The following is a 22,589-nucleotide window of genomic DNA, read 5'->3' on the forward strand; positions in this document are numbered from 1 at the left end:
CATGAAAATAATAAGAGTAAAAAAATGCAAAAGCAGACTTTAAATAAAAGGAATAATTGAAAGAGTAGCTTCGTGACTGTGGAGCTGAACTCATCAGCAACAGGATCCTTTTGTGTCCATTTAAATTTAAGATTTATTAGATGATTCACACGATTCATTCAGTTCACTGGAGGCCTTGTTAGGAGTCCTCACTGGAGCCAATTAGGGACGCGTCATCGGGGTCTGGAGGAGCAGGAGCTCTTTGGGACTCTCTGAGGATTTGCTTTGAACTGTCCTCGTTTTGTCTCCTGTGGTTTCTTAACTGTGGATCCAGACTTTTGTCCAGTTTTTGTTGCAACTCCCTTGTGTAGTTCTGCAGCTTTTTTCTGAATCCTGGAAGGAAGAGAAAAATGTGGTTTTTAGTAGCTGACAATTTTACTTTCTATAACTTTTGGTAATCTGTGGTGAAATATGTTCATTCAGATTTTTTTAACTGATGCTACTGAAAGACGTTAACCATTCTTCTTCTGTGCACACTGTAAGTGGATACCACTTGTAAGAAGCAGGCTGTACATGTTTACTGTTACCATCTGTACAGACGAATGCGTTAAGGACTCACATCACTTCTCTCTTCCTATCCAGGGATTTTTGCGTTGCTGCTGACAGAGAACTCTTTCTTCTGGGATAACCTGAATGTCCATTCTAACAAAAAGCACACACATAAACACACTTAAAACACATTATTCTGCAGAATTAAAACAACTCAAAGGCTGAAATTACACAAATGATACAAAGTCCTCACTTGAAAATGGTCTTAGTAGAAGAAATAAAATAACCAGAGCTAATGCTATGCTAAAGAGCTCAAACCACACAGAGTGTCTGCCATTTTGAGAACCGAAAAAAGGAAGGAGAGACAGCCCATGTCACGTCAAGGGGCCTCCCTCCCATTTTTTTTAGAGACCCGCAGCTCACTCCCTCACTATCCATCCTTTGGTTCAAACTGTCTTACACTACCATCTAGTGGTAAAAAAAAATACTACACACAAAAATTAACCAACATTTCTTCTTAAATTTGACAATTACTAATTATTGTCAAATTTCAAATAATATTATCGTTAATCGCAATAATTTCTGAGATAATTAATCGCCCAGCAAAATTAGTTATAACAGGCCTACGTCTTCTGTGTAAACACGACACTCATCCTTCTCTTGTGTTTACAGAGCCGTACAAAAGAATCCATCCCTCTCTGCAATCTTTCTAGTTTATTTTAGCCAGTGATATACTGAAACATTCAGCTGATTCAGGAAATGGGTGCTTTGACTTCTGGTTTTAATAACTTTTACACTTTTTAAAATATTTAACTTTATTCACAAGTATTTTCTACATAAACACACACTGAGGTTTCTTCTTTTCCTTTAAAAACATTGTTCCCTTTGAAATCTGCTTCAAGATACTTGCTCTATAGTTGTCTTTGTATGCTATTTTAGCTTACAACAAGCATTTTGCTAGGTTAGCTTTTAGCTAGGCTTTTGTTTTCAGCTCTTTGATAGTGTTTTGTTATTTTAGCTTCCTGTTAGCCTTCTGCTAAAGCAATTTTTTAAACTGATAGCTAGCCTTTTGCTGCTTTAGCATATAGCTAGCCTTTGATACTTTAGATTACAATTAGCCTTTTACTACTTTTAACTTTAAGCTAGTCTGCTGTGGTCAGCTTTTTGTTATTTAGGCTTTCAGTTAACCTGTTGCTACTTTTATATTTAAGCTCGTCTTTTACTATTTCAGTTTATAGCTAGCCTTTTGTTACTTTTAGCTTGCCTTATTGCCTCATTGAAAAAAAATGTAACTCGGTTGTAATCTGATATTTTGTCTGGCAAAATTCTTGATTCATAAACAGAGAGTGCTAAAATCATCCCCAGTTTTTAACTTTTTTTAATCTGAATTCCAATTATATTTGAAATCTGAAATATTTTGAAACAGATAAAAACCTGTATGAAATGTTAATGGAATTGCCCACTAATCCATGTTAATCCTAACCCTAAAACATATGCCCCCTTGTTGTAGTTTATTTTATTTTATTCCTTCTTTTTTTTCATATCGAAGTCTGCCTCTACTATGCCCTTTTTAGTTACACTATTGTGAATTGCCATATTTGTTTGTACTTGTTTTTGTTAAATAAAGTTTTCTTTAAAAAAAACTTTTAGCTAGCCTTTTAGCTACTTTTCACTACTTTTACATTTAGCTACTTGTAAACACACAATAACTACGATCTGGGTAAGGTCTGATACTGACCCAGATGGTGCTGAATCTCACTGTTCTGCACCTGGAACACCTAATAATATTCTCACGCCAGGATTCAGAGCGCAGCGAGAAGTCAGTGTGTAGTGAGGTTACCTGTCGTCTGAGTTCTCTGTCTTTGATTAGCTCTCTGTCCCAGCTGATCAGCTGCATCCGCTCTCTGGCTGAAAGGCTGAAGAATATGTCGTAAACTTCATAACGTGCAGCGCGCAGCTGGAGAGGGAGACGATACGGAGCAGACGACGGTTTTAATGAACACGCGTGTAGTGACAGAAGTTAACAGCTGTGTTTATGACATGTGTTTGCTTTCTCACCTGCAGAGCGACTCTCTCCTGCAGTAAGTCGTCTTGTCGGCTGCAGAACTCTCCTCCCTGCGTCTGGAGCGCCCGCAGGAACTGCTGCGTGTCCTACATGAGCAAACACACACACAGCTGTAATCTGCATGTAGACAATGAGAACAACAAATAAAGGCAGCCGTTGAACAGAAGCCAGAGTTTTAGACTAAGATCATTTCTGTAGCCATCAGGTCAAACCTCGAAAATAATGTCATGCACGATCTCGTGTGAGACGTCACGCTCACAGATGACTCTCACGAACACACATCGATAATAAAACTGTTGTTTTTACTCACCCTGATGGTGCGGACCAGCTGTGTGACTCTGTCAGTCCTCAGCAGCCGACGAGTCAGAAAACCCTTCACAGCTGCTGCCAGCAGGGGGTGGTAGCGCTCCAGGAGTTGGCTGAGGGGCTGATGGAGACAAGAGAGAGGGGTGAATAATGATAACCAGAGGGGAAGAGAGAGGAGAATGCTAATTCCATCAATGACAACCAATTAATTTCACACACAGCTTCTCAAGGTCCTTTGGTTGGCATCTGTTTAGAGAATTACCACAAGTGGACCCGCAGCTCGTCATTATAACAGAGAATAATAAACGAAATAATAAGCAGCTGATGTTCCGTCACTCACTTGTTGATTCAAGAGCTGCTACAATAAATGGACATGTTTGTTAAACAAACGAAGTCTAACGGGAGCTAAAAATATCACAATAACACATGATTGATACTGATTAGGACTGCAAAATAAAATGATAAAAATGGGATGATTCGATCGTGATTAAAAACGGAGCTGACAAAAGGGCGAGCGGGACAAGATTTTTGTTTCACTGATTGGTGAGCAAATATGATAATACCTGGGAGAGGGTAGAGAAGGTCATCGTGTTCCCAGGACAAGAGCTTGACGTGGAGCGAGGAGACACATTCTGCAGGAGACGGTAACGTGCCGCCAAAACCTGAGACAGAGAGACAGACGGGAGAAAGGAGGGAAACATGAGGAGAAGTGTGTGTGTAGACACAGGTGTGTACATTTGGGAGAAGACGAGTAGAAAATATTGAATTGGAAAGGACAGCAAATGAGGCAGGAGGAAGAAATTAATTGAGGGTAGGGAGGAAAATACAGAAGGGAAGCGATGGGGCACAGAGGCAAGAAGGAGGAGACGAGGGACGAGTGAGATGATGAGACAGGAAATTAATACGCACAGTCAGAAAAAAAGATGTTGGTTTAAAATAAAACAAAGCCAGGAATGAGGAGAGCGAGAAAGGGAAAAAGAAAGGAGGAATCATTAGTGGTGGCACTCAGCGGGACGATCTGGCACTTAACCACAGACGCTCATGAATTAAACAAATTATCCTTTCCTTTTCTGTGTCAATTCCCTCGTCCCCCTCCTCCCTCTGCTGGAGAGTCCAGCCAGCTCGCTCTCATCACATCACAAATGATGGAAGGACAAAGGGGAGTCAAAAAGGAGTCTTCTTATTAAACAGCTTATGTTAATTATATTGTTGTTAAGGATACATAAATTAAACAGAGACCATAATTAACAGGGCAAGGACGCCGGCCAAGAACAAATGCAGACAGGAGCTGAAGAATCAGGAACAGGTTGCCAGAGAACAGCGGGCGTCCTTGAAGCCTTGCATGGTCACACACACACGCGCGCACACACACACACACATTCTCATACAAACACACACACAAAGAAACAGGCAACCATCCCAGCTCTTTTTTTTAGGGAAGTAATGAAACATTTATGGTAGAATCCCTCTTTTTTCTTAACGTGGGGAGAGTCTGAAGGTCCCCGTTAATGAGCAGATGTCTGTAGTCTGCCCACAACGCAGGAGCACAGTCCAACAGGTAGGGAGACAAATCGTTTGCAAATGCCAGTCTGCTGCTTTTGGAGTCAAACGAAACATTTGGAGTCAGTTTTGTATCAGAGTTCAGTGAATTTTATTGAAACTCTTACAGCCCGACACAAACGGTGCAGCGGACGCTCATTGTAAATCCTCAAAGGTGACTTTGGGTGGAGAGAAAAAGCTTGGGCAGTGTGAATTATGGCTGCCCTTCTGAAATTACGTAGTGGGAGATCTGCACGGCAATAAGTGATGCAATCTAATGCAAGCAGCAGGCCAATGAGTAGAAGGAAGCTTGTGTTTTTATGATATCTGGCCTCAGGGAAAATATTTGGCTGTTTTAGTTTCAAAAGCATGAAAATAATTTGAACTGTTATTTGCAATTAAAAACTGAGCATGACAAGTAATTCTAGGCAAGTTCTTTGTACTGAACTGTTTAGAGTGAAATTAACCCAATCGTCTAAATTATTCTTCCTGTCAATTGTTTTAAACCACCACTAATTTTAAAATACTTTGTTTCCAAGGAGCAACATTTTATTGTAACGTTTCATAGTATCTGTCAAAAGTTCTTCAAGTTTTCTGAAGGCCTTTAAAGTTTTTCTTCAGACTTTAGTTGATTTTTCACTCGTTCTCTGCTCAGTCCTTGCACCTGACCATGACAGCACGTTGTGCAGTGTGCGCTTAAAAATGAGAAAAGTTGACAAGTGGGAAACAAATGAAGAAAAATAAAATCAACAGCAGACATGAACCTGAAAGTCAGGTCTTTGAGAAATGGGAAAAATAATCTAATAAAGACCTGACTCAGGACCTGAGAGATGCATCATCCTTCAGCTGATCACCTGCACAGCAAGTTTTCAGCTGAAAGCTCTTTGGGAATCACCTTGTTGGTAAAATATCATTTTATCTTTTTAGACAGTACTGCTTGAGTTCATTTTCACAGAAATTTGAACAAATTGTCTTTTTGGGGCAGGTTGATAGTCAAGTGTCTGAGGATCCAATTGTCTATTTGTTAAATCCAGTATCTCACTGCGCTGCGACTGTTGGCAACCAGTCGATAAACAGCGTCTCCAAAACGTCTCGAAACGCTCACGGGGGTTCTCTAATCCCTCGTTATTGTGGGAGGATGTAGGCAACAAAATAATGTGCACAGCATAGAGTAGAGTTTTAAAAGCCGTGCCACGATTGTCACAAACCGGCAGCTGAACACTCCGCCACACGACTTGCTGGATGAAAACAGAATTTAGCGAGAATGCAACAGAAAATTTGTCAATTTTCTCACAATTTGGCAATTTAGTCACCAAATCAGCCATAGCCCAGTGAGATAATACCTTAAGAAGCCTGTTATACAACACTGGTTTATATCATGAGTTATGTAAACATTCCTATAAATTTAGTCAGGTACAAGAAAAAAAGCCACAGTAGAAAATAAAAATGCTAACTTTTCAACAAAATGTCACTTCTTTAAAGACAAATATAAAGAAATGAGACGTGCTCATTGCTGAACTTTAATACACACAAAAATATTGATAACTGGGTCAGACACGGGAGCTTTTAGAACCTTTAAGGTAAGATTTCTGATCGGTCAGATTCATATCAGTGGTTAAAAAAAGCTACATACAAAAGGCTAATTTTCTGCCATGTAGGCATACGATTGTGTTGCAACACGAGCAGTGACTTGCAGCAGTTTGAGGATAAAAAGCAGTCTTTATTGAGCTTATCTGTGTAAGTGTTGCAAAAGTGACACAGTGTAAAATGAGATCACATCGTGTTCACTCAGACTGGTATACTTTTTAGGTTTGTGGGTCAATGACAAAAAAATCTACTTTCCTTGCGGCTCTATTCTGCTCACATGTTCGATTAATTTAACAACGACCACTGTCTGCTGCAGGTAAGACACTAACTGCTTATAAATACTTTTTAAAAAGCATCTAATTTTTAAAAAGAATATCACTTTAATGAAAGTGCCTCAAAGCACCACACAAACCACTTAAGGAACAAAGGACCGCCCGACTTCCCAAAAATATTCACAGACTGTTTGCATCCAGCCTACAGAGATTAGGATCAAAGCAGTTTTCTAAAATAAACACAACTGCTTGTTCTGTCATCTTAATAAGATTTACCCACCTGCAGAAGTTCTTCCTGCTGCTTCCTGTGTTTGTCCTGCAGAGCTCGGACCTGAGCTGCATGGGCCAGTTTGAGTTGCTCTTGCTTGTTCCTCTGAATGCCTTCGTGCAAACGCACTGCAGCTGGACAACAACAAACAAGACGAAACAGTCAAAAGCATCGTTATTTGAAATGAACAAATCATTTTCTCTCTGACGGGACAAAAATCTTATCCATCTAATGAAGAATGGCGACACGTGTAGTAGAACCATCAAACAGCTACTAACTCCCAAAAGCAGAGGGAACAAATAAATCAGTTAATTTGTTTTAATCACTACTAGAATTAAAGGTAAATGATTTAACCAAACAGTCCCATGTTAAAGACAATGTGGAACGAATAATGTCAACCATAGTCATATTTTGGACATGTTCCGTAATAAATAATAAGCACTATGTGTTGTCATCATTGTATGTTCTCATGCAATGGAGAAATTAGTTCTCTGCATTTAAACCAATGCACCTGAGATACACCCAGGTGGAGCAGTGGGCAGCTATGTAAGCGCTCGGGGAGCAATTAGGGTTTAGGTGTCTTGTCCTTTTGGGAATGAAATGAGAAGCAAATTAGAAAATATTCTGGGATGTGATGCGCTACAAAATGTCTGAATTGCATCTTGGTGATCTTTCAGGGGACTATGTTCAGAACAATAGATAAATATATGGTTCAGATTTTTACAGTGGCTTTAAAAACAGCAACAATGAGAAAATGGAATCATGCAGATGCATCAACTCTGAACAAACGGATTCAAACTTAAATGGAGACATTAACACAGACCACAGAGAACTCAAAAAATAAAAAATAAACCACTAATAACAGCCTTGAACTTCTGTGCTCTTACCTCTTGGGGTGCTGGAGTTGGGCCTGACTACAGAACTTGCTGCTCCGCTTCCATCTGCGCTGATTTCCTGGGTCCCCTCTGCCACGTGCATGAGCAGCCTACGTTTGACCTTAGAAACCCCTCCTTGTCCTTCACCCCCACTCTCCGGAGTTAGATTTTTCTCCTGACCAAGATGACTTTGCGAGCCCAGGTCGTATCCTGATCCTTCCAGGAGCCAAAGGCCAGATGGCCTCTCCACATCATATGACTGATTGAGAGACGGGGAGCAAACAGAACCCTGACCTTCAGCAGTCACCTCACATCTCATTAACTCAGGATGGTTACTCTGATCGGAAAGTCCCGAAGTGTCGCAGGAAAGAACGTCTTCGGTGGGAACGCTACGGAACATGTCAGGGACGAGCATCCGCTGTGCTGCAGATGTTAGACATTTAGCAGGGTCTTGCTGCTTTGAGGAGGCATCGCTCCGAACAAATCCTTTTGCACATTTGTCTCTACCTTTATCTCTTCCTGTAGCTGCCGTTATGCTCAATTCGTCTCGGTTTAATTTCACCATCTCAGGTGCTCTCTCCTGAACTGTGAGACAAACATCATCTATACCAATAAAACTTACAGACTCTGAATCTTCATGAACATTTTTGAAATCAATAAAAGGCTGTCTCTGTAACCCCCTGCCATCTGCATTGTTGTCACCATCATCACCACAAGCCTGCTCGTCCTCCAAACAACCAAAACCGTCTCTCTGCCCGAGCTCAGATTGCTTTATGCCTTTCAAACCCGACTCGCTTAGCACGTTGCTCTCAGTTTGATTGTCCAAGTTTTCCTTCACCGTGAACTCCAGATCTGAGATCAGTACCTTCAGACTGGACAGATTGGACTCGAGCTGATCTATGTGCAGGGAACTTCTGGCAAAGACACTTGTGACGTCATCTCCAACCGTGATATTCACAGATGAAGGAACGGCTTTCTCTTGGTTTAAGTCTGAGTTTTCAGTCGATGTCTTCTTCTCTGCAACAGTCAGCTCACCTTTGGGACCATCTTTGCTCTTGCAGCGAACGGGACTTCGACAGAAGGTAGGGACTGGAACAGGGTGATTTTTACTAACTCCTTTATGGGAACCTCGGAGACATGGGATGGTGTTAAAGGTTTCTTGGTATTTCTCTGCTGATGAGGGTTGTTGCTGGATTAAACTCCTGCTTTGTTTAGACTGTGTTATAAACTCCTGCAAACTGTTCAGCTTGTTTTTTAAGGTTGTTTCTTCTTCAACACTCATCAGTTCTGTGATATTTCCATCTTGTGTTACACATTCTTTTCTAACGTGTGCCGTTTCTCCAGAGGCTTCGCGCTCAGTCGTGTTTTTTTCCACTGGCGGGATGGAATTGCCTCTTTGTTCTTTAGTTTTCTTGTCCTCTGCAGTACGGGTGCCCTTGTCCTCATTCTCCTTATCAGAGAGGCTCTGCTCCTCTGTCTGGGCTTTTGGCTGCTCTTGGGTCTTCTCCTGGATTTTAGTGTTTTTGGCTTGGTTCCTAAGCAGCCGCTGGCGCCGACGATACTCCTGAGATTTCTTAAGTAAGACCTGGAGGCTCAATGGATGAAGCTCCTCAGATTGCTTTGTGCTGGACGTGTTGATCTGGTCGTCTACTGGTTCTGGTTTACTGGAGCTTTTCTGTGGTTCTGGCGTCAGACAGTGAGGGTTAATTAATGTCTGTGATAAATCCAGATTGTCTGAAAAGCCAGTTTTATCTGGCAAAGTAAGTAATCCTTCATTTCTTTCCGTATTGACATGGTCAGAATGATCAGGTTTGAGAGCAAAGGGAATATATTCTTCAAGCTCTACACTCTCCAGGAGACTAAGTTCAATTTGTTCTGTGTTTCGGAGGTCGCACGTCAGTGAATCGTTTTGAAACGAGATGTCACAAATATCTTTAACTTGTAAAAATACAGACTCCAGCTCGCCCCTTTCTAATTCCTCTCCATCTATGGGAGGGTGGTTAATAATATCAGGCATCTTGGAAATTGTTTTTGAGGTGTTGTGAAGGAAAAAGCCACACTCGTTACCAATTTCCTCAGAGGAGCTGAAATCACATCTCTCTGGTCTTGATTCAGTCCATTCAGACATGGAGATGTTTTCAGGATTTTCATAGGTCACATAACCCGAGGACGGTGACGGGCGGCTTTCACCATTGAAGGAACATGGCTGTGATTCCTGTTGGCTGTCATGTTGGTCATTAAGAGATCCTTCATGAGGTGATCCTTTACAAGAATAAAAGGCACTGTACGTTGTGGAAGTCTTTGGAGGAGGAAAAACAGCAGATGCTGGTGAAAGACTATCCATGGTTCCAACGAAAATATCACTGTGGGAAACCTTGTTGGAATTTTGGGGATGTAAAAATTCTTTCCTGATCTCTGACTCTTCAAGTAACTCCTCGAGTGTTGGCGTCTTTCTGATCTGCACAGACACAAGAAAGGTTTGAGATTAGGCAAAATCTTATTCTGATTTATTCTAAATTATGTGACGCATCATACGTATGCACCACATATTTATTTCCATTACAGTCTCTTTCATCAAATATGGTCTGTTGTATCCCAAAAGGTTCCTCTTCAAAAAGACTTTGGTTTTAAAGTTTTTGTAACATCGGAGGTTTAACATACGAGAAATATGTTTGAAGATGGGAATTACGCCGTTATTCTGAACATGAAACTGAAACATTCTGAAAAAATATTGACAAGTATTAACCTAAATCCTTACAGTTTAGATTTTCTTATAGCTGTGAAAGACTGTTTATTGATTATAAGTTGGTGTAACCTTACATTAATTCTTCCACTATATGAACTTCTCTAAAACAAATGGTGCATCTTCTTAGAGAGGGACCTTGTGACATATCTTGAAATCAACTAAAAATCTTGTTATTTTTATGTTTAATTTCCTTAAGGTTCCAGATTCAAATGTATAATTTTTTTTTAATGTGACTTTAAAAACATTTTGTAAGTCTGGGTGCCTTTCAAATCTATGCATAATTATTTAACTGAGGTCATGGTCACTTTATGTTATAAATTTTACTTTAAATAGTCACCATAAAACTGAAAATGTGCTTTTCTCCATTATTGAGACTTAAAATCCACAAAAACCATGAGTTTGTGATTCTTTAAAATTTGTGACATTAGTTTTGAACACTAAAAGGAAGTGATAGTCACAAAAAAGCTTTAAACCACAAAACAACAAAGTTCATAACTTTTATGGACAGAATTTCTAGGCGCAGCCAAGGTGTTGAGGGGATCCGTTTTGGTGGCCTCAGGATTGCATCTCTGCTTTTTGCAGATCATGTGGTCCTGTTGGCTTCATCAGATTGTGATCTACAGCTTTCACTGGAGCGGTTCGCAGCCGAGTGAGACGCGGCCGGGATGAAGATCATTTCCTCCAAATCCGAGGCCATGGTCTTGAGCTGGAAAAGGGTAGAGTGCCCTCTCCGGGTCAGGGAGAAGGTCCTGTCCCAAGTGGAGGAGTTTAAGTATCTTGGGGGTCCTGTTCACAAATGAGGGAAAAATGGAACGTGAGATCGATAGGCGGATAGGTGCAGCGTCTGCAGTGAAGCAGGTGCTGTACAGGTCTGTCGTGGTGAAGAGAGAGCTGAGTCAAAAGGCGAAGCTCTCAATTTACCAATCGATCTACATTCTTACCCTCATCTATGGTCATGAGCTTCGGGTTGTGACTGAAAGAACGAGATCTCGGATACAAGCGGCCGAAATGAGTTTTCTCCGCAGGGTGTCTGGGCTCTCCTCTCCCTTAGAGATAGGGTGAGAAGCTCGATCATCCGGGAGGGACTCAAGAGTAGAGCCGCTGCTTCTCCACGTCGAGAGGAGCCAGTTGAGGTGGCTCGGGCATCTGGTTAGGATGCCTCCTGGACGCCTCCCTGGTGAGGTTTTCCAGACATGTCCCACCGGGAGGAGGCCCAGAGGAAGACCCAGGACACGCTGGAGGGACTATGTTTCTCGGCTGGCCTGGGAACGCCTCGGGATTCCCCCGGAGGAGCTGAATCAAGTGGCTGGGGAGAGGGAAGTCTGGGCCTCCCTACTTAGGCTGCTACCCCCGCGACCCGACCCCGGATAAGCGGAAGAAAATGGATGGATGGATAACAAAGTTGCTAAACCCTTTGAATAATATTGACATGAGTACAATATTTTTTTCTTTTTTTGTACAGCATGAAGGATTCCTTATTATTGTTTTTGGCACATGCCATGCAATAAGGCTTCCCGCTTACTTTATAAAGGTTGTTTAGCATCTTAAGATTGAAAAAAAGTTACATTGTTTTATTCATTCTAATCAACAACTCAAGAGAATGAACAATAAGTGGGATGTTTTTTTAAACTCATAGTCAAAGACAATCACAGAAACCAAACGAATTAGATTAAATTTCAGTCTGACTGGAGGGTTTAACAGGATAACTCAGAACTTTACCTGAACGCTGTGCAGAAGAGTTTGCACGTAGGCCATTCTGGGATCATCTTTGAGTTTTTTATGGACTGTACATTTCTGCATTTCATCTCTGTGTCGTCTCATCTCCTCTCTTTGCTTCTCTGAGAGCTGTCATCAACAATAACAAAACTGGTTAAAGCTTCATAATCCCCAATGCTTCCATTATTTCAGCTCTTAACAATGTTCTAGTAACACACCAGACATGACTGATGAAACACAGTTCAACTGAGAAACTCAACGATCACCTTGTGGAAAAATCTATGAATTGTTTACTTCATAAACAGGATCAGTTTATCTATCTACACAAAGAGGACCTCAGAAAATGTTTCAGTACTTCTGCTAGGATGATCAAACCTTATTCCAGTTATAAAACCTTAATCATACCAGAGGAGGAAGGATGGGTCGCCCATAGAAGCGGATAGATGATGCAGATAAAGGTTTGCCGTCTTTCTGCTCCTCTTCTTCGTGTTTTCTCAATTGAGAGAAACAAAGCTGCACAAACTTGTCATAATCCTCCATTACGCTGCATTAGATAAGCTGTAAATGTGGGTATTTACAGGGCGAATAATTAACGTTAAGGTTTTCTAATGTTAGCAGTCGTGGTACACTAGTTAGCAGTAGCTAACTTAGCTAGCTAACTTGGTTAGCAAAACATCTGTTGTTTGTGGGCTAGCTCGTCTTTATTACAAACTGCTGACGCCAAAATAGTAAAAAAAAAAAGAGGCTCAGCACAAATTAAAGCGGCTGTGCAAAGTTCCTTATTTACAGAAACAACAGAAGGAGGTCTAGCGACGAGCTACAAGACAGAGACTCCATCGTGCCGGATCAATGTTTACATTTTACCCGCCTCTCCCAGAGCAACGCACCGTGACAGTTGGAGAGACCCTTAAAACATCCAAACAACCCGGACTGGATTTACCAGTAAAACCTGAACCGGACTCAGTAATAGATCGTTTAAAAGTTACTAATGCGCATGCGTACAATCAGAGCACCACGCCAATACTTTTATGGCTTTTTCCGGTCTTCAAAGTCTGCCTTCATTTCTGTTGTTTTGGTCCTTTTGGCTTTATTGCCTTTCATGTACACACGTATTTATAAATTAGTTTAAGTGATATTATATTATTATTGATAGCTAAGTGTCCTCATTAGAATAACTGCAGAGATCAACACTGAACTATTTCAAGAAACCGGAAGTAGGCATGAATATATATAGATCATAAAATTCTGACTTTGAACATGCACAAACATTAGTAACTAAAGATGAATGGAAGTCATGAAGTGCCCCCCCCCCTCCCCCACCAAAAACAAACAAACAAACAAAAAAAAAACTAGAAAACAGGAATGGAATATCTGAAATATTGAAATATATAAATAAATAAATGAATAAATAAAACATACAGTAACTATTGAAACTCAGGAATACACACAAACACAAGTATGTATTTGTACTTTTATTAGGGCATTATTTTGACTTGCATTCATTTCTGTAGACCAACCCAGATTTTAACCCTAAACAAGTACCTGTACAGTAACCTGAATTCAATTCACACTTTAGACCCAATGTTAATTCTGACCCAGAAGATAATGTATTAGCACTGAGTTCTGGTCCTTACCACTGGACCTGTCAAGGTAAGAGATTACAACCAAAAAAGATTTTAGTTAAAAAACCACACACACATGCATACACAAATAAACACAATAATAAAAACTTTATGAACATAGCAAAACCTAAAAAACCCAAATACAATATTAGATCTAGTTAAGCCCTAAAATACACATTGCAAAACAAACAAACAAACAAAAAATCATAAAAAAAATTGTTTCTCTTGCACCTCAAGGCCTCTGTACTCTTCAACAAATGCAAAGTTTAACTTTCAAAACCCCGTTTTATATTTTAAACATCATTGTGAAACAAGCTTTCAATTGTTTAAATACAGAAAACAATGTTTTTTGTTTTATTTTGTATAAAGAGAATAGCTCATGATGATAATTTAACAGCCTCCATCAATGGTGGATACATAAGAAAAGTCAAAATGATAAAAGTACAGAATCTGATTCCCAAATATAAACAGTAACCAATAACCATTGGTATCATACAACTAAGTAAAAAAAACATACATATATTTTTAATTGATTTATGTAATTTTGCACTTGTGCAATTTTTTTTTACTTGATTTGAAATTATTATTTTTAATTAAGCAAACAATTTAAATATGTAATTTAAAAGCTTCTAAGTGAGTATCAAAGGAAGTGAGATAATTATGATGTTAACTTTGTTTAATTGGAGACAATTGGACGCTAGTTTCTTTAGATAAAGCAGTTTTGTTTCCAGTTATTGAAAGTTAAGTAAATAAATCTCACTTTAGAAACGTGACAGAAAGTCCAAAATGCAAACAGACTAATATTCCTTCAGCAAACTGTTCCTGATAAATGCTTTACAAAAAATTTTTTTAAATTTTTTTCTTTTCTTTTCTAAAACATAATCCCTGTGTAAAGTAAAAAGATAACTCATAATCAAAATATATTTCAAAACAATCAAAAAATGCTTCTTAAATGATAAATTCTATACATGAAATGCACAATAAACACAGGTTATTGCTTTTTAAAACATGTTTATTGGTCATATACAAAATAAAGTAAGCTGTTTATCAACAAACCTACACTATATACATCAATAAATTAAAAAGATGCATTGGACAGATGATGAAACTGTTCGTTTCAGGATTACCGTCACCTCGTCATCATCACTATCTACAAACTGCAACAAAAGGACAATAATTTAGATGAAGATAAATACCTACAAAGACTGTTACATTTCAAGGTTTTTCTCCCGTTGACAGTATCTGTATTGTATTATTTAATACACCCCATATAGAAATATTACAAAACACAGAATTTACACTTCTGTATAGCTTTAACCCGACCACTGTACTTTTAGAAACATATACCAGCTTGTAGATGATTAAAACAATTGATCAAGGGTAAATAAAATTAGGCTTTTTGGTACAACAACAACCAAAATACCTGAAATCTGAGTGAAAATACTTGTTTGATGTGTGGCAGCGAGAGAGGAAGACACAGTGGCAGATGAGGTAACTTAGGAGGCCAAACCCACATTATTATTGATGAAAACACGGAGCAGACGATCAAAGGAATCCTTGGTTCATTTACTTTCATCGATCTGGATCTGCGGTGGGTGAAAGGGCTTTTAGAGTCCAATGGCGTGATTCACTGGACAGGAAAAACAACTGAATGACTACATACTGATTGGCCAAGCAGCAAGATAAGAAGTTAATGATTTGCGTCTTCAAGAAGAAATGGATGCTTTGAGGAAGAGCTTGGTAGGCCGCCGAGTTTAACCCTTTTATGAAAGAGCACGGAGTGAGTGGGGTGGTTAAGAGTTTTATCAGATGTGTCTCACCACCTCTTTCTGAGCCTCTGTAAATTATTTATAGCTCCTGAGTATGAGCGGTTGCTCTGGTTTGTGATGAAATGCCTTATCGTAAGGAGGTCATGACCCCGGAACATGCTGTGGAAAATAAGGTCAGCGTGTCTTACAGCTCATAAACGCTGTTATGAAAAGCCCGCGCGCTGCCCCGTCTGATTATCACTGAAGGTCGGTGCTGTCAGCTGATTGTGTCTGCTGAGTGAAAACCAGGATTACAACTTCAGTAATATTTAACCTCACTTGTCTGAAGAGCCCACGCGTTGGGTAACGCCACGAAAAATAAAAAGAAAATGTCTGGAAGACAGAAATTCTCAGCTTCCCTGGAGGCGTTGTGCGACAGTTATATTTTCATTGTGTCTTCCTCTCAGTTGGGAACGAATAACAATAAATTCAATGGTTTATTTTGTCACAGTAAAGTTGTTAAGTGAAACTGAGTAAAAGCCACAACACAGGCCAAATTTAAACAGAGGCAAACTGACTGTGAATCTATATTTACGTCTAAAATGCTCTTTAACCTCGTCACATTACGTCACACCTGCATTTAAAAACAGGCAACGTGACAGAACACTACATCTCCTGTGAGGCCGTTTTTTTTCCGTTTACCCTATGCAGTTTGCATCAATAAATCTGTCCATTGAAACAGCAGCCATATTGACACTTATTTACCTTTTTCAAACTGGAGAAGCACAAAAAACACAAAACAGTCTGATCGAGGCACAAACAGTTTGTACGGTTTGACAGTCTGGTGCTGTTCCTTTCTCTTTTATCAAAAACGCCAGAAAAACAGAAAAATAAACATTGAACAAACATTAATACACAGATAAAATGCAAAAGATAATTAAATAATGGGATCTCTTTCAAAGCAGGAAACACGAGGTCTGTGTGCGACGTTGAAATCTGCCTGTGGCTGACGGCAGATTACTGAGATGCATTAGTTCCTCTCGGATCACGCTTGCCTGAACATGCGAGTGGTTACCTATTTAAAGATCGTGGAGAAATTCCTCAGTCTGTGTTCAATGTTTAAACTTGGTTTTATATTAATGTTTTGTATGGGTCACAACAAAGTTGCTCACCTTGACAACTGCTCAGCCAGTGTTTGAGAAAGTGGAGTTCGGGTAAAAGAGTGAGTTTCAAGGCCGTGGGAAGTAGGGCTGCGGAGGGTGCTGCAGCCCTGTGGTGTTTAAAACAGCTTTCTTTAGTGTTGCATGTGTTTAAATGGTAACAATGAGTTTTGTAACACAAACCTGTTGTTAATCTGTGTGCAAAATTTAACAATTGCAAAGTGGGCAAATTAAGTCTCAATTAAAATTTTTACACGTTTTCTAATTTTCATAATCAAATATAACATGCACCGAGTGTGCATTTCATTGCTTAGATTTGGTATCACATATCATTCATATGGATGTTGAGGGTCATAATGTTAAACATATTCACAGCATCCTCCCAGCTAAAACCTGTTCCCACAGCTATGATGAGTTTGTAATGTTTTATTACTGATATTTCATTAAAACATCTGGTTTAAATCAGGCTTAAAATTATGTTTGAGCCAATCGTACTCAAAAAGATGGGCTCTCTGACAGACGGGTCATTAAATAGCTGAATACACGTCTTCACTTTATAAAACACTACACAGATTTACAAAAAGTTATTTCACTTCCCTGACACTTCTAAAAACAGCTCAAAAAACAAACACAAGAACAACATTAAATACACATAAAATGTGCACAGCAAAAACAACGCATCTTTGTCGCACACTACAAAAAGAACTTGAAGGAGTGGAGGTGAGGCAGCCGTAAAGCCCTATCACAGTTTAACTTTTTTTTAAAAAAAACTGAAACAAATGCCTTGAATACATAAAATCAATGAGTCGGTGAGGGAAACCAAACATGTTCTCACCTCAGAGATTTAATCTGCAGCAGGCCCCAAACCGACCAAATGCAAAATATGTCAAACAGCTGATCAAAGTGAACTTTGAACTTATACCTCGTAAGTGCAGTTGAGCAAAACATCTGACAGGTCTGACGTGAGGGAGCTACATGACGGGGCCGTGGGGACAAAGATTAGATGATTAGAGAAAAGAGTGCAGTTACCCATTATGTCATCATCCTCTTCAGCCCCAAATCAAACACATATCAAAGCCATAGCCATAAAATAGTTAACGTTATATCACCTGGTCACATACCTACACAGCACACCACGCGCTACTCCACCGTTACACACACTGCCTAGAGTCACTAAAGAAAAAACAAAGCTATTCAGTAGTTAAGCCACTTTTGGTACAATTGCAAAATAGAGAGAGATGCTGTATATCAAACAGATTTTGTAATACCTTTTTTATATATTACAAACGATGTAAAGATATTTGTTTTTATAAAATTACAGACTCCACTATAGACTCTGAGTATAGAACACCACAAAGGACTGCTTTATGGCAAGCCAGGGTGAAGTTACAGCTCATTTGTGTGACTGGAAATTCTTTGAGTTGGCTGATTTCTCTGTCGGGCACCAGATCTGAACGTGAACTGTGAGCTTTGGTTTACACTGCATTCTTTTTGCTTTTAACCACAATCTGATTTTAGACCAAAAGATCCCCCAACATAACCTCAGAGTCTCATCTCTTCTTCTTTGCAGATGATGTGGTTCTGTTGGCAGCTTTAGGTTGTGACCTTCAGCGTGAGCTGGGGCGGTTCGTAGCGGAGCGTGAAGCAGCTGGGATCACATTCAGCTCCGTTAAAGCCCAAGGCCGAGGTTCTCAGACAAAAAAGGTGGGCACTTCCTCCGTGTTGAGGGTGAGTCTTTTCCTGAAGCGGAAGAGTTCAAGTGTTTAATTCATGAATGATGGTAGGATGGAGTGAGAAATGGTTCGACCGGTTTGGGCTTCGTTCACCATACTGAGGGGACTGCTGTGGTCCACGATGGTGAAAGAAAGAGTAAAGCCAAAACGGAAAGCTCTCAATTTACTGCTCTTACTACGTTTAACCTTTCATTCATTCATTCAACCTTCATTTATACAGGCTAGTCTCATTGAGCCACGAGGATTTACAAGAGGAACTTGTTCCAGATAGAGCCATTTCACCTATGGTCCTGAGATATGGATGGTAACTGAAAGAACAGGCTCTGGATGTAAGTGGCCGATATGAGCCTCCTTCGTAGGGTGGCCGGGTTCAGCCTTTGAGATAAGATGAGATGTTGTCATACGAAAGAAGCTCCGAATAGAGCCGTTGCTCCTCCGATCGAAAGACCCAGAATTCACGGGAGGGATCCTATAAATCTCTGGCCTGGGAAGACCTTGGGATCTCCCAGTAGGAGCTGGGGAGAGGGATGTCTGGGTTGCCTCGCAACCTACCCATGGATAAACGGAAAAAAACTGATCGATGGTTCGAAGATTCCCATTAGCTGTAGCCTCCATTTTGTTAGCAACCAATTAAAATTTGCACAAAGTGAATTGAGTAAAGACTAAACAGATATACTGTACTTCTCAAATAAATCTTATTTGATTCACAGCGAGGATAAATAAGAGTTCCTTGTTTTTAGAGTAAATTGAATTTCAGTCACATAAATGAGTGATGTTAGTATTCAATCCTGATGGCTACTGCACAGCTCAAACAATGACGCACAGCGAGTTAACTGCTGCTACAACCTGATTTACATCTGCACTGAACATCCACCATCCTTCCTCGGTTCGTTTTGACCTCCTTCTTGATGCATATGATTAAAAGACCAAGGCACTTCCCTATCCAAATTTCTTATTTGGTGAAACTTAGAAAACAACTTCCAGATCAAGCGATCATAAGCCAATTTCCAATCATTTGTCCCACAATTAATTTTTTTTTTAGAAATTGTGCGTTTGTCATTCCACTTTTAGTTAAACTTATTTGCTTCGTACACTTCTTTCTGATAAATCCAGGAAGTACTGCATGCCATATTGGAAGCCAGTTGGAATTAGGGGTGGGGGGTGTGGGGGGGGGGAGGACAGAGAAACAATAGTTGAGCGATAAAGATAGAGTCACACATTAAAAGTGAGGGGACTTTAGAAAAAAGTACAGCTAACTATAGCGATACCAGAACAAACACGCGGCACAGAATTTCACAGAATTCCTGATATATAACAATTCACACACAGAGAATACACTTTGGACCTCATGTGAATGACAACACAGTACAAAACAGTAGAAATACAGTTACCGACATTGTATAATATATATTTTTCTATAGTACTTTTCTCAGAAAGTTCTTGTGCAAGGTGGAACAAGATGGAACTGCAGTGCAGCCACTGTAACCAGCAGGTTACATAAATGGTAAATTTCTGCCAGTAATCTGTAAGAAAGTCTTGTTGATTCTGATACATACCAAATGTATTATGTAAGCTTTTTAGCTAAGGTGCCTAATTTGCCTCATGTGCAAAAGTTAATCATAGAAAAACTTGACATTTCTTGTTTTAAGTTCAGCGTTTTGGACATTTAGAGTAATTAAATATAACCTCATGACAAGATCACCAATTGTTTTGCGTTGATTCATTGGCTGTAGGAACCCTGTGTATTTGTTCTGTACTCAAGGATCACATCCTGACCAGAAGCTTCTTGATAGACCGAATAATCCTCCTCTACTTCCTTCCTCACTTCATCTGCACTGATCTGAGACTGGTGATGAAAACACGCTGATGCGACACAACCCAGCTGTTTGAAGCCGGTGCAGGTGGAGGAGAGGGAGGATTACTCTGATGCAGCTGAACTCCATCCTGTTCCACCTTCATCGCTCGCTCTTCGCCTCAAGACCGTGCATCCGTCTTCGACTTGACTATTGTAATCACGCTCGTCGCCGTCGCTACCTTTCCCGGTATAAGTGGACCGATGACAGAAGACGCCACCCCTCCTCCTCCCCCTCCAGCCCTCACCCCGACCCCGACAGTAGGGCTCCGTGCCACAGTCCTGGCGAAGGTCTGCAACGCCTCGTACTTGGACCTCAGAGCGTCCAGCTCGATGCGCATTGATGCATTCTCATTGGCCAGTTTGTCCACCTCCTGCTGCAGCTGAGCCTTCTGCTTCTCCAGCTCCTCTTTCTGGGTGACTCGCTTCACCCGGCAGCTGGCAGCGTAGCCCCGGTTCTTCAGGGTGCGCCTCCTCTGCTTTAGTTGGAGGATCTCTTCTTTGGAGAGCCCTCGGAGGTGCTGGTTCAGCTCGCGTACCGACATGGTCACCAGCTCCTCATCCGTGAGGCTGGTGCCATTTTCTCCTGGCTCCCGCTTCACCTGGTGGAAATGGGAAGAGGGAGGGCAGTGAATCAGGGTAAACCATCAAACTAAAATCCAGAAATTTCTACTGCTTTTACCTTTAAGGCTTTATTTACTTTGTTAGGCGTCGTCATGCCACAAGAGCTTTGCTCTTCTGCACAAACCTACAGACACAGGAGAGGATAAAACGTAAAACACCACACAGAGGAAACTACAATCAATGAAACCAATGTGTTGAGAAACAGTTATGGTTTATTAGTATGATCACACTTATTACAAAGTAATACCTACCAAAGCAAACGGAGCAATATTAAATCTAAATCTAGGATTGTGGCAATGTTGAGGGAGCATTGTTGTAGACTTGCATCTAAGATTGCATGAGTGAAAGTGACAAACGTTTCTTAGAATTTCCCTGACTTCCTGTTTCCTTGTGGTTTCACTCACAGTGCCCACTACCTTCGTGCTCTTGAACTCTCATTGGCTGGCTTCAGGCCAATAGGAATAAAGTAAAGCGCAATAGAAAAGGAAGTGGTCAAATTTGTGGGAAGGACTCCAGAGGGAAACTAACCGTTACAACCCTTTTGAAACACGCCTTATCGAAGAGAAGTAATAAAACTGGTGCAACCCACACACCTATGGTGGATAAAATAAATAAATAAATAAAGTAGAAACAAGAAACAAAAGGATGAAGTCAGATGTGTGAATCCGAGGTCAACGAAGAGCACATGTGGAAGTGCAAAAGATGAGATCAGTCCTTAGAGCGCGCTGCTCCACCGATGAGCATCTCCACAAGCTCAATGACATGCTTTGTGTGTGTGTGTGTGTGTTGGCCTTGCTTTATCTCTAGATCTCTGTGTGTGTGTGTGTGTGTGTGTGTGTGTGTGTGTGTGTGATAGAGGCTATTGTTGCTGCTGATGCTGAGCGATCATCAAGAGACCTGTCATGATGACTCAGTAGATTACTTCTCTCCTGTCACACGAATTTCTGTTCTCTCACTTATTGTTCACCCTCCCCTTTATTTCAACACCTTCCTAAAATCTGAGGTCAACAAACTGTAGAAAGCCATCCATCCATCCATCCATCCATCCATCCATCCATCCATCCATCCATCCATCCATCCATAATCTTTACCCGCTTCTTCCTTTTCAGGTCACGGGGGTCACTGGTACCCAGCCATCACTGTGTGAGAGGCAGGGGACACCCTGGACAGGTCTCCGGTCCATCACAGGCACATTATAGAGACAAACGAGATAAACAACCATTCACTCTCTCATGCACACCTAAGGACAATATAGAGTTGACAATCACCCTAACATGCATGTTTTTGGTCTGTGGAAGGAAACCAGAATACTCGAATAAATTTCACGCATGCACGGAGAGAACATGCAAACTCCACCCAGAAAGGCCCTGGGCTGGGATTTGAACCAGCGACCTTCTCGGTGAGAGGCAGCAGTTAAAAGGGGAAAAAAAAAAAAAGGGTCAGAGACAACAAAACTGCATCTGTTTGGCTGTTTGGAAATAATAAAATGTCAATTTCAAGCATATTGGTGCACCTGGTATAGCAGTTTTTTTTTTTCTAATTTAACAATTAGACATCTCGTTTCTTTCCAAAAATATTCCTTTTTTTTTTCCACACCAAGGAAATTTTGCATATTTTTTTAAAAGTAATTAAAAATTTTAAAATGCTTCTTCTTCTGAGAAAGTGATGACTTTCACATGACAACAGTAGATAAGTCTCGTTTCATCTTTATTCATTGCTATTAAAAGAGGAACGGTGCTCATCATGCCAGAGCGCCTCCCCCACAATGCACCTCTGTCTGTCTGCAGGGGTGCGCGCGTGCCACAAATCCTACATTTATAAATAGCTGTAGATCAAAGAACATTGTGGCGGCAAACACATAGAACTCATTATGCATGTGCACAGAACCTGTCAATACACAGCAACTTAAAAATTCTGTTTAAGACTCTATATCGTGTTTAAGAATAAA

General features: G+C 40.4%; 2 protein-coding genes across 2 annotated transcripts; both read right to left on the reverse strand.

The window, feature by feature from the left end:
• Positions 1-212: 212 nt before the first annotated feature.
• On the reverse strand, positions 213-12,442 carry si:ch73-100l22.3. Its single transcript, XM_037690509.1, has 10 exons — positions 12,308-12,442; positions 11,906-12,031; positions 7,453-9,898; positions 6,578-6,699; positions 3,463-3,561; positions 2,904-3,020; positions 2,587-2,679; positions 2,369-2,485; positions 599-681; positions 213-372 (listed from the first exon to the last, which is right to left on the reverse strand). The coding sequence occupies exons 1-10, from the start codon at positions 12,440-12,442 to the stop codon at positions 213-215; spliced, it is 3,498 nt and encodes a 1,165-aa protein (XP_037546437.1).
• Positions 12,443-20,139: 7,697 nt separating this feature from the next.
• Positions 20,140-20,958, reverse strand: mafgb (v-maf avian musculoaponeurotic fibrosarcoma oncogene homolog Gb). The gene is made up of 3 exons (XM_037690227.1): positions 20,893-20,958; positions 20,700-20,765; positions 20,140-20,619 (listed from the first exon to the last, which is right to left on the reverse strand). The coding sequence occupies exons 1-3, from the start codon at positions 20,950-20,952 to the stop codon at positions 20,140-20,142; spliced, it is 606 nt and encodes a 201-aa protein (XP_037546155.1). The 5' UTR covers positions 20,953-20,958.
• Positions 20,959-22,589: the final 1,631 nt, after the last annotated feature.

The sequence above is a fragment of the Nematolebias whitei genome, chromosome 16 (assembly GCF_014905685.2).
Source record: "Nematolebias whitei isolate Nwh7 chromosome 16, NemWhi1, whole genome shotgun sequence".
Taxonomy (NCBI): domain Eukaryota; kingdom Metazoa; phylum Chordata; class Actinopteri; order Cyprinodontiformes; family Rivulidae; genus Nematolebias; species Nematolebias whitei.